Source organism: Crocodylus porosus, unplaced genomic scaffold (genome assembly GCF_001723895.1).
Source record: "Crocodylus porosus isolate Cpor-Errol unplaced genomic scaffold, CroPor_comp1, whole genome shotgun sequence".
Classification (NCBI taxonomy): Eukaryota; Metazoa; Chordata; order Crocodylia; family Crocodylidae; genus Crocodylus; species Crocodylus porosus.
The window spans coordinates 68,992,937-69,003,226 of NW_017728943.1; the positions used below are offsets into that span (position 1 = coordinate 68,992,937).

General features: G+C 43.8%; 1 protein-coding gene and 1 non-coding gene across 2 annotated transcripts in view; one reads left to right on the forward strand and one right to left on the reverse strand.

Annotated features, from left to right (window-relative positions):
• Positions 1-1,732: 1,732 nt before the first annotated feature.
• TRNAT-UGU lies at positions 1,733-1,805 on the forward strand. Its single transcript has one exon. It is a non-coding gene; the product is annotated as a tRNA-Thr (tRNA).
• A 6,021-nt stretch (positions 1,806-7,826) lies between these two features.
• HHIPL2 (HHIP like 2) overlaps positions 7,827-10,290 on the reverse strand; it is a 21,215-nt gene continuing 18,751 nt past the window's right edge. Inside the window, 3 exon segments of the mRNA XM_019549510.1 lie at positions 7,827-8,541; positions 8,544-8,765; positions 9,860-9,942. Of these exon segments, the coding sequence (XP_019405055.1) occupies positions 8,435-8,541; positions 8,544-8,765; positions 9,860-9,942 (412 nt within the window). The 3' untranslated portion in view covers positions 7,827-8,434.

The window sequence follows — 10,290 nt, forward strand, 5'->3', positions numbered from 1 at the left end:
TAATGAAGATGTTGAACAGTAATGAAGATGTTGAACAGTTCACATGGGTCTACACATGTTTGCCAGCTACATTGCCATAGTGGCACATTGCCCTGGTACGGCACATTGCTACGGCAATGTAGCAGCAAAATCTAATCATATGCCATACGCACAGTCAGTAACTGCCCATACTGTCCTTTTGGGTAAGCAGTACTGCAGCCTATGAAACCAAGAAATTTATCATGGCTCATTGGTCAGCTCATGGAACTTACCTCACCATGATGTACTGCTAATCCCACTTGTTTTCACAATGATTCTTTCTTCCTAGTTTCTTATTCAAAGACTGGAACTTAAAAATTAATGCATTGCCTCAAAAATATTTTTTACCACTGGATTTTACCATTGGCAATATACTCATGTCTTCTGCAATCATGTACTGACTTGGGGATTCAAAATGACAGTCATTAATGCACTCACTAACTGGAGAAGCAAACATCAAGACTGTCAGTCCTGTAATCAAGGACATATGTTGTTAAATTGACTAGAGCTCAGCGCCACAATCAAAATTCAAAGCCAGACTCTGATGTTACTCAGGTAGAGTTTACAGGCCTTCCCCAAGCCAGTGAAGGAACACTTAACATTAGCTGAGCACCCAGTAAGCAAGTACCAAGTGTGGGTACCTAATTTGTCTCCTTATGGGCAAATAGGTTAGAACCTGTGGATTTCAAAACCAAAGCAGTGCAAACCCAGTGATGTGGGGCTATTTCAAATTCAAAATGCAAAGCAAATTCCCAGGTATATAAACATCCCCAGTTTTGCTGCAGCCCTCAGTCCTGGTATTGCCAGAGTGCCCCTGAACCCTGTTGGTTTGAACTAACAGGGAGGAATGGCAGGGAGGTTCTGAACACCACTATTTCATACAGGTCCAAGGTTACTTTGGGAGGGGGGTTGTTTTAGCTCGATTTACTTTCTTTTGGGGGGTTGCAAAACTATGGGAAGGCTGGTTTGGCTCGGGCTGGACAGGGATGGCTTGCCTAGGGATGAGCCTGTCAGGATGGGGGTGGACTTGTGAAGGCCCCTCCCTTCCAGCTCCCGTTTTCTCGGATTTTTGTGATTTCTGATTTCACTGATTTCTGTTCGCAGGGATGACAGAACAAGCAGCAGTGGTCTCAAGCTGCAATGAGGGGAGTGGAGGTTAGATATGAGAAAAAACTTTCCCGTGAAGAGAGTAGGGAAGCTCTGGGCCGGGCTGCGGAGTCTCCCTGCTGGGAGGGGTTTTGAGCCGCAGACAAAGCCCTGCTGGGGGCAAGTCTTGCTCGGAGCAGGGGGCACTCCATGTCCTCCCGAGCTCCCCTCCAGCCCTCACCCTCTAGGATTTCTATGGCTGGGAGCCTGACAAGGTGAACAGCTTGTCTTGTCGTAAGCGGGTAATTGAAATCCGCCTGTCCGAGAACCACAGCTGAAGGGCTCAGAGCCCGCGCCCTCAGGGAGGTGTGATTTGAAAACTCAGCTCTGAAAACAAATGCTTCAAGTTACAAATAGCAAAAGAAAGGGGAAAAAAGACATCGGCTCCCAAAATAAATATAATCATGATGGTAATAACTTCCTTCCCCCCTCCCTCCCCCCTTGTTGTCAGGCTGTAGCTGGAGGTGCTCCGCGGCTAGAGAAGAGGGGGTGCCCCCCCTGCAGCAGCTGGTAGGGAGGGGCAGATGGCGAACAACACCATACCATGAGACACATTTTGCCCATAGGTGGCTCCATAGCTCAGTGGTTAGAGCACTGGTCTTGTAAACCAGGGGTCGCGAGTTCGATCCTCGCTGGGGCCTCCGCCGTTTTGGCGCCGGAGTCATTTTGATGCCAAGCTCCTGCCGGGAGCAGCCCCGAGTCCATGCTCCCCAGGCGCCGGGCAGCGCCGGAGGAGCGGAAGCCCAGCCCTGCCGCTCGCCTCTCCCCGGGGCGTCCCGCCGACCCGCGCTGGCTCCACTGCGACGTCCTCAGCTTCCGTTGTGGCGTCTCGATGCCTCTGGCCCGCCAAAAACCCTCCGCGGAAGCCGCCCAGCTGCCTTGCGCCCCCTGCCGGGCGGGCGGCACAGCCTGGTGCCCCGCAGCACCCCCCTCACCCTCGGCCTCCCGTCGTGCCTGTCGCCCCGCCCGAGACCCGAGCCGGGCTGCTGAGTCTGGCTGAGGTGCGTGCCACGGGGCAGCTCCGGCTGGATGAGCTGAAGTCGGTCCCTCATTCCCAGTTCCTTGATTTGTTTTTCCCTCAAAGCTGGTCTTTGCACAAGGAAAAGTGATTAGTGATGGGTCAGGCCGCTAAAGAGTTACATTGTCATCCAGAATGTATAGTTGCTGATAAGCATGTGAAATAATATCACCTATCAGGTACCTGCAATAAAGAGCTGGGATTATGGGGCAACATGACCTCCCTCCCTTGCCTCCCACAGTTCCCCCTTGCCTTGCTGGTGGTGCTGGAGCAAGTCCCGGAGCCCTTCTGTCATCCTGTGGCCTAGCCTCCCCCTTTTGAGTTTGTGCTTCAGATGTCTCCTCCTTAAGCAGGGCTTTTCTTCAGTTCTTCTTGCTGATTTTGGACCCCCTCTAAGAATTGCCATTGCCTGGGCTGGAGCACAGGGCCGTGATGCCCAGTCTCCTGTTGCAGCGGGGCAGAGAGCAGATGCTGGAAGGGAGAGCCAACTGTTTTCCTCCCTCACTTGCAGCCTCCACCACTGAAGGTCTGGAAAGCAGAAGCTGTGCCCCTACCCCTGGTACTCAATAGCTCCTAATGTCCTTTTCCTCTGAGACTGTCGAATCCCTTTTTGAATCTGCCTCAACTCTCAGCCACAATTGGCGACGATGACTTCTGTGCTTTCATTCAATGCTGTGTGAAAAGGAGCTTCCTCTTGTTAGTTTTAAACCTACTACATACTAGTTTCGTGCTGTGACCCTTAGTTCTTGTCTTGTGAGAGTAAATAATAAATCCCTATTTACTTCCTCGTCACCATTTAGTGTTTTATAAACCCTTATCATGTCCCCCTTTGAGAGTCTGTTTTCTAAACTGAATAGGCCTGGCCTTTTTAGTCTGTCCTCATATGGAACCCCGTCCATACCACTAATCATCCTTGTTGCCTTTCTTGTACCTTCTCTAGTTCTTCTGTACCCTTTCTGAGATGAGAGGTTTATCAAACCCAGTTTGGATTCAAATCCTGTCCTTCAGTGTATTTGTAATCCTTCCACCTATCAACAAGATTAATATGTGCACCATCTATTCCAATGGGAGCAGGTGTACCATAGATTGGCTTTGCACTCTCCACAAGTACCACTCAGATCCCTTTCCTCTCCTGATCTGCTGCTCTGCTTCCTGCCCCATGCTTCCTGCCTAGTCTTCTGTGGTGCCTTCAGGTCCCTGCCTTTGCTGCTGCTGCTGTGCTGCCTGTCCCCTCGCTGATCTGCCATGCCACAAAGGCCACCTGGGACACTTGTAGCATGCATGCTGCAGGTTGCACACCTCTGATCCATACCATTATCCAGGTCAAGATATTGGAATACAATCAAGCCCCAGACAGATCTCCACGGGACTTTATATGAAATCCCCTTCTAGTTTCACAGTAAACCATCAATAACTAGTTTTTGAGAGTCATTTTTCAGCCCATAGCACTCTCCTCTCATGGCAGTTTCATTCAGCTCATATTTCCCTGGTCTATATATACAAAATGTGAAACAGTATCAAAAGTATTTCTAAAGATAAGGTATATTGCATTGAATATTCTTCTCTCATCTGCTAGGTCAGGGGTATCAAAGATATGGCCTGCAAGCCAGAACCTGCCTGCAAAGCCCTATATTATCTGGCCTGCAGTGCTGCCCCATGGGTCTTAGACTGGACCAGCAGGCCACATGCGGCATATGCTGGACTGGCCCCGCACACTGCCCAAGCAATGAACAGAGTCAGTCTGGAACACGCTGCCTATGGCTTGCAGGGCTGATCTGGCATGCATTGCCCACAGTATGCAGAGCTGGGGCAAACTGCCCATGGCCCATAGCGCCAGGGTATCCACAGCATACAGCATCCATGCCAGACTGGCCCTGCACACTAAATCCTATGCACAGATCCAGTGCACACTAGATCCTATGCATGAGGCCATTCTGTGGGCTCAATCCAGCCTGCAGACAATCAGCCCGCAGACCAGCCCTGTACCACCCATCCAGCCTGCAGACCTGATGAGTTTGACACCCCTGCACTAGGTCATTTACCTAGTCGAAGAAGCAAATTAAGGAACTAGCTTCTTCCAATAGCCACTTCTATTCACTTCCTATTCCCCTGCTGTTAGATTTGAAATGTGCAGGTCAGATGTGATCCTCTACCTATATTCCCAAGGGTAAAAGTCATGCTCTTAATGTGCAGTAGGGAACTTTGCAAGTCTTTGGATAGTTCACCTCCCACAAAGTCTGACAGGGTCTAATTGTGTATGTTATATATCTGTGCTTGGTTCTGGAGGACTGTTGCATGTACATAGTCTACAACAGACAAAGTGCAGTCATAGTTGCAACAAAGCCAACAGAAGTGTAGAGCAGCTTTTACATTGCTGCTCTTGCCCATTCTGGATTACTAAAAAAGTTATGAGACAAGGATTCTTGCATTTAAAACATACATTATTATATGTACTGTCACTGATCACATTTGCATTCGTACACTGTAGGAAAAAGAGGACTTCAATAAATGATCATGGCTACAATGCAGCTAACTAACGGCAAGATCACAAGTGGGTTTCCTTTACTGGAAGTTCTGTTTGAGTTAGGTGTCAGTGTCCAGCTAGTCCTCCCCCTCTGCCTTGCTCTAGCTGAAAGAAATGCTAGTAGCTTCCAACCCAAAGTAAATGTTGGACAATAAAGCTGTGGAGTGATACTTCTATTTTCCATTTATGGATTATTTCTATTACTATTTTTTAAAATTTATGAATCTAAAAAGCATAACCACTGTATTGAGCAACTGCCCAGGGTGCTTGTGATATTTTGATGGGAAAAGATGCCTGCTGGCAGCCTGAGCCCTGCTGAAACAGCAATAATGGATCTCACCATTATCCAGAGGGGGGCGATGGAGACACTTTATAATTTTGTAATTAGTTCCCTCTTAGCTTGAACTGCAAAATGATGTAATTTGTTTTGGCTCCATCCTTCCCCTGGGATCTCTTTCAAACAGTGCTGGTTTCCTTGATGAGTGGTTGGCACATTAGATTCTGGCTTTGTAATTCAAATATAAATGTACTGTACCAAAAATAACATCTTACATTTGTTTTCTCCCACCTACCACCAAAAAATAATATAAATATTCAAGTAGACCTGGAACTGAGGCTATTAAATTTCTTCTCCAGATGCCTCTGCTCATATTTGATGTATTCTATAAATACCAACTAGGAATATGACTATTGCCAGGATGGATCCAATTCCAGATGCATCTAGCTCAGTAGCCTGTTACTGACAGTGGTCAGTACTAACCTCTCCAAAGGAAATATGTTTAATGGATAATTCTGGAATAACTTGCCCATATAGGAAGCTTTGCATAGTTTCAATCTGAGGAGACATGTATATGTTCATTCTTTCCATTTGTAATAGTATCTAATATAACCATAAAGGTTCTCATTACCAGATAAACGATGACGTTTTCTTTAGATCCCACCATCCCCGTGGCTTCATACACATTTATATATGAGTAACACAGATAACTTATACTTGATGTTAGAAATATTTCCTTCTACCAGACTTAAGCTGATTTATTGCCTTTCAGCACTGAATTTCTTCTTTTTGTGAGAGTAAAGAGTAAACAGAAATGTACAATTTTCATTCCCCTCATTTATTTCCACTCTAAACCAATCTTTAAAGTTCTTCCCATGTAGAAATAAATTGGCTGAATACAGCAAAAAAAATAGTATCTGTGAACATTCTGTCAAATGAAACTGGCAATTGAATTTGTTGGCATTCAAACTCTTTTTAATTGCTGGTTCATAAATGGGGTCTTTCATCTGAAGACACCTAACAGGAGGCAGAACTGTGGGAACACCCGGACATCCATGAGAATTAGCACACATGAAACACACTCATAACTATAAGAAAGGTCCTGCATGTTGGAAGCCTTGCAAGGGAAGGGAGAGAAAAAGTGGCTGTTTACAGAAGACAGGAAAAAAAGCTTATGTACTCCCTTAAAAATTATATTAGTTCATTAAAACGAACTAGCAAGGAGGGAGTAGCTGGACGCCTGGCAATAAAACTAAAGAAGCTAAGGTAGATAGTCATATCATTTGCTTCAAGGTTTTCACGTTTAGATCTGATCTAACCATGTGTTTTATACCAGCACAATGCCTAGTGCAGATACAGTTATACTGGTATAAAGGTGCTGTATATTCTGGTATAGTATATTCCTCTCCCTGAGCAGGATTAGCTATAAGTACCTTTATACTGATATAACAGTTTGCATGCAAGAGTATGCTGTACTGCACTAATAACTCTACTCCAGTTAAAGTTGTACAATTCTTAAGTGTAAAAAAGCCCATAAATGTCACAAGTGAGTAGCTGATGATAGTGGTGGCATAAGAGAAAAACCAATGATTGCAGTGCTCTTGGTGGATATAAAATATTTTGTTTTGGACACCCAGCAGACCCAAACTTCTCCTAACCACAGCCTACACACTAAAGGTATTTGTCCACATAGAGCATTTAGAATCTTTTTGAGGTGTGTGTCATTTCAAATACTTGGGCTTAGCAGTACTGCAACATTTTAGTTAACTTGCTCACAAGAATGGAATAAGAGAATCAGACGTCATATTGCTACTATGTGCTATATGTGCATGTGCTATATTACTATTTCACTCTCATAGTAATATACCTGTAGTGCTGTCACATAAGACTCCCATTAAATAGGAAACTTTGCAATTATTACAAATTCTCTCCAAAGTTCATTCTACTTGTCTGTGGATGCTACTGAATTCCTCCCCTCCCCCTATTTGTGTTAAGTATCTGAGTACAAAAAAGAAATAAATGGGAAAATATGTAAAGACATGGGAAATCTTTTGACATTGTTAAATCCTCTGCCACAGGTAAATAGTAACCTGCAAGTTACTAAACCATAGGCCCAGTTAATAAAATCTGCTGTATCTGTCTTGAGTTCACAATGACTATGCAACCTGAGCTCTTATAATGAAGGTTTTTATTGTTCATTCTTTCTAAGAAACAGCTTCTTCTGAAATACCTGGCTCTAATTCCTAAATACCTGGGGGGTAGAGGGGTGTAAAGCACAAAGCAACTTCACAATGCCATGACAGAGAAGCCTGTCAGAGGATTCTCACATGTGCTGCAAGCCTGATGGCTTGAATCAGCTTAACTTTCTGCGCAAACCAGTCAACTAGCCTGCTATTCAGATGTGCTGGGGTCCTCCAGCCCTCCTGAACTCAATGGGAGCAGGCAGTTGCTCAGCTTTGACACTATCAGCATGATTTTCAAACACTTCTAGGTAGAGACAACCTTGGCTGGTCATCTGCCCATAACGGTGACTTTCAACCAGGAAGCCACAGCACTGTGGGGTGCTATGAGATCTTTTTAAGGGTGTTGTGCAATATTAGCACTGTTATGTGTGCAAACAGCTATGTATGATCCACAAGATAAAACCAGAGATTTCACATGAGGAATCATAGTGTCAAAAACAGTCTGCCCTGTTGTTTTTCTGAGCTCTTTCCAACCAAAGAATTGCCTAATATGTTTCCGTAATAAAAAAAAACCAAGCCAAAGCTAAGAACTAGCATTTCCCAAAGGGTGCCTTGAGTCCAAAACGGTTGAAAGCCACTGGCCACAAGGAAGCACACCTGTTCAGATTTTGGTCTATGGCATTTAATAGAAGGTGACATTCTTTATAACATATTTTATGACAGATAAGAAATTCACTGGTTGAGGGACCTTAAAGTGAGAATACTGACTGAAACAAAAATCAGGCCAACTTAAGGAGTTTATTAGATATTCTATGATCAAAGCACAAACCTAACAAACATCTCAGCTCCTTGATAGACTTTTGTAGCCCAGTCCTGCACTTTTGTCTAAGCTAAGCTGCAAAAATCACTTTAAACTACAGCCTATCTACTCCTACCTTTGGGACTAACATTGAATCAACAGAGGCTTCAGACAGCTACTGACATGAAGAGATGTCCCTCAGAGCAAGAGTTGTGAGGAACATGAAACTTAGCAGGCTAGGAAAACCGCAGTGCCAATGAAGTCTTAATAAAACATATAAATCATTTGCACTAAACGCAATGGAGTAGTACGTGTTTGCGTGAAAGCTGAATATGCCCAATATATGTTTATGAAAATACAGGAGTCGTAACATTGATCCGATTCAGCTAATTAGGTCTATGATGGAAATATTCAGCAAGTACATCATCTGACTCAGTTTATTTTGAGCTCAGTGATAGCTCCTATGAGTTCACAGGCGGCGCCATGATCTCACCCCTTTTTGTTTCTTCTGGCTTTTCTCCTGAGCTGCTCTTTTATTTGGGAGAGGGGAAGGTTTCTTCTTGGTTTTGATAAACGGGAGCCTTTAGTCTTTGGTGAAACCTTTGGAGTCTTTGCTTTCTGCTCTGGTAGATCTAAATTAGGCTTTCTGGCCTTGGTTTTCTGAGATGCCTGCCCACTCTGTTTCTTTTTTACCGCTGATCCCTTGGTCTGGGTGGAAACAGGCTTCTTGCTTTTTTTGGCATAAGATTTTTTAGGAGGCTTGGTTGTTGACGGTTCATTAAGCAGTTCAAGGACTGTTTCTGAGAAAAGGAATTAACATGCTTCAGCATTCCTGCTTTAAAGAAAAAGACTAACTCAGAAATATCAACTAATAAGGAGCCTCAGTAGACCCTTTCCTTTTTCATGTCCTCATGACAAGGTATTTAGCAGAATTAGCAGATTCATTGCCTCTGCTGTGGCCTCAAGCTTGCAACCTCTGGGCTATCAACTGTGTGCCTTAGTGCCTGCACCCCACAACTCAGCCCCCCTTGGCAGACTGACACATAGAAACAGACACAAGTGGCAATTTTTCTTTCCAAAGAGAGAAAAAGAAACTGCCTCATTCTTCTCTTTTTGTATCTGTATCCTCAAGAAACATGAACTATGGCTTGTTCTTGAAGTGTTTTTAGAAAAATTCATTCAGTTTTATAATAAAAAGCAATGATGGGATATTTCTTTGGCAAAAGACCAAAAATGCATAATAAGAAAGGAAGGAATTTGCAAGGAGATTTTAATAAGTTAAGGTAGGTAAAAATTCTCAACAGATTCAATCAGTTAATAATTGATCATTTTAATAGCTTTAACTATTCCTATTATAGTAACATCTGGAAGCCCTAAGCAAAATTGGACCTAATTTTGAGGGAAAACATTCATAGAAAGAGTAGAAGGCAATTCCTCCCTCAGAATATCTTCAGTCTTAATACTCCAGACAAAAAAAAAAACCAACAGATGGGAGGAAGGAAGTGTTATTGCCCCAACTTTACAGTGACAGTCTAAATTATTTGCCCACCATCACACAAGAAGTCTGTGGCAGAGACAGGAATTGTACATAAAGTCTCCTCTATCCCAGTCAAGTGACTTAACCAAAAGTCTGTCGTACATTCTGCTCAAATTTTTGCTTCTCACCAAGGCCAAAAAAACCCAAACCCATAATTTTGACAATTCCAAACTCACATGCAGAGGCTAGGTAGACACAGTATATTTATTACACAATAGAAGTCTGAATTAACATAGTCGCTGTGTAGCTTTAATAGTGGTGGCTTACTGCTTTGGCTTTAAAGATTGCCACAAATCTCAATAGCCCTTTGGGATTGTATGACATTGTGCCACAGCAAAATAAAAACTAATGACTTACTTGCGAGTGGAACAAATGGTATGTGCTTACTCTTGGTTTTCACTGAAACAGGTTTTTGCTTACACTTCCCTGGTGGAGCTCTCCTTGAAAACAGATTAAAAGCATTAAAAAAAAAACCACAGAGAACTGAGAAATGATCAGGAAGTTCCTTTTTTCCAAAAGTAGAGATCACACAAAAAGACTCTCCCTGTGATGTCATATGCCCCAGCAGAAACTAGAACAGTTGTCATTAGGGTGGGGGAAATTCAAATAATTAAAAGGTGTCCCTTTTTATGTTGAACATTGATGTTGTAGTGGAGAAATATTTTGTGGTGCACAGTTTTATGAAAGATACCAAACCCAGACGGCCTGGCGAGTAGCCGGGTCCAGCTGTTAAGTGTGTTGTGAGGGAAGGAACCTGAGGGGGAGGGGGAGCAGGGGGAAGAAGGAGA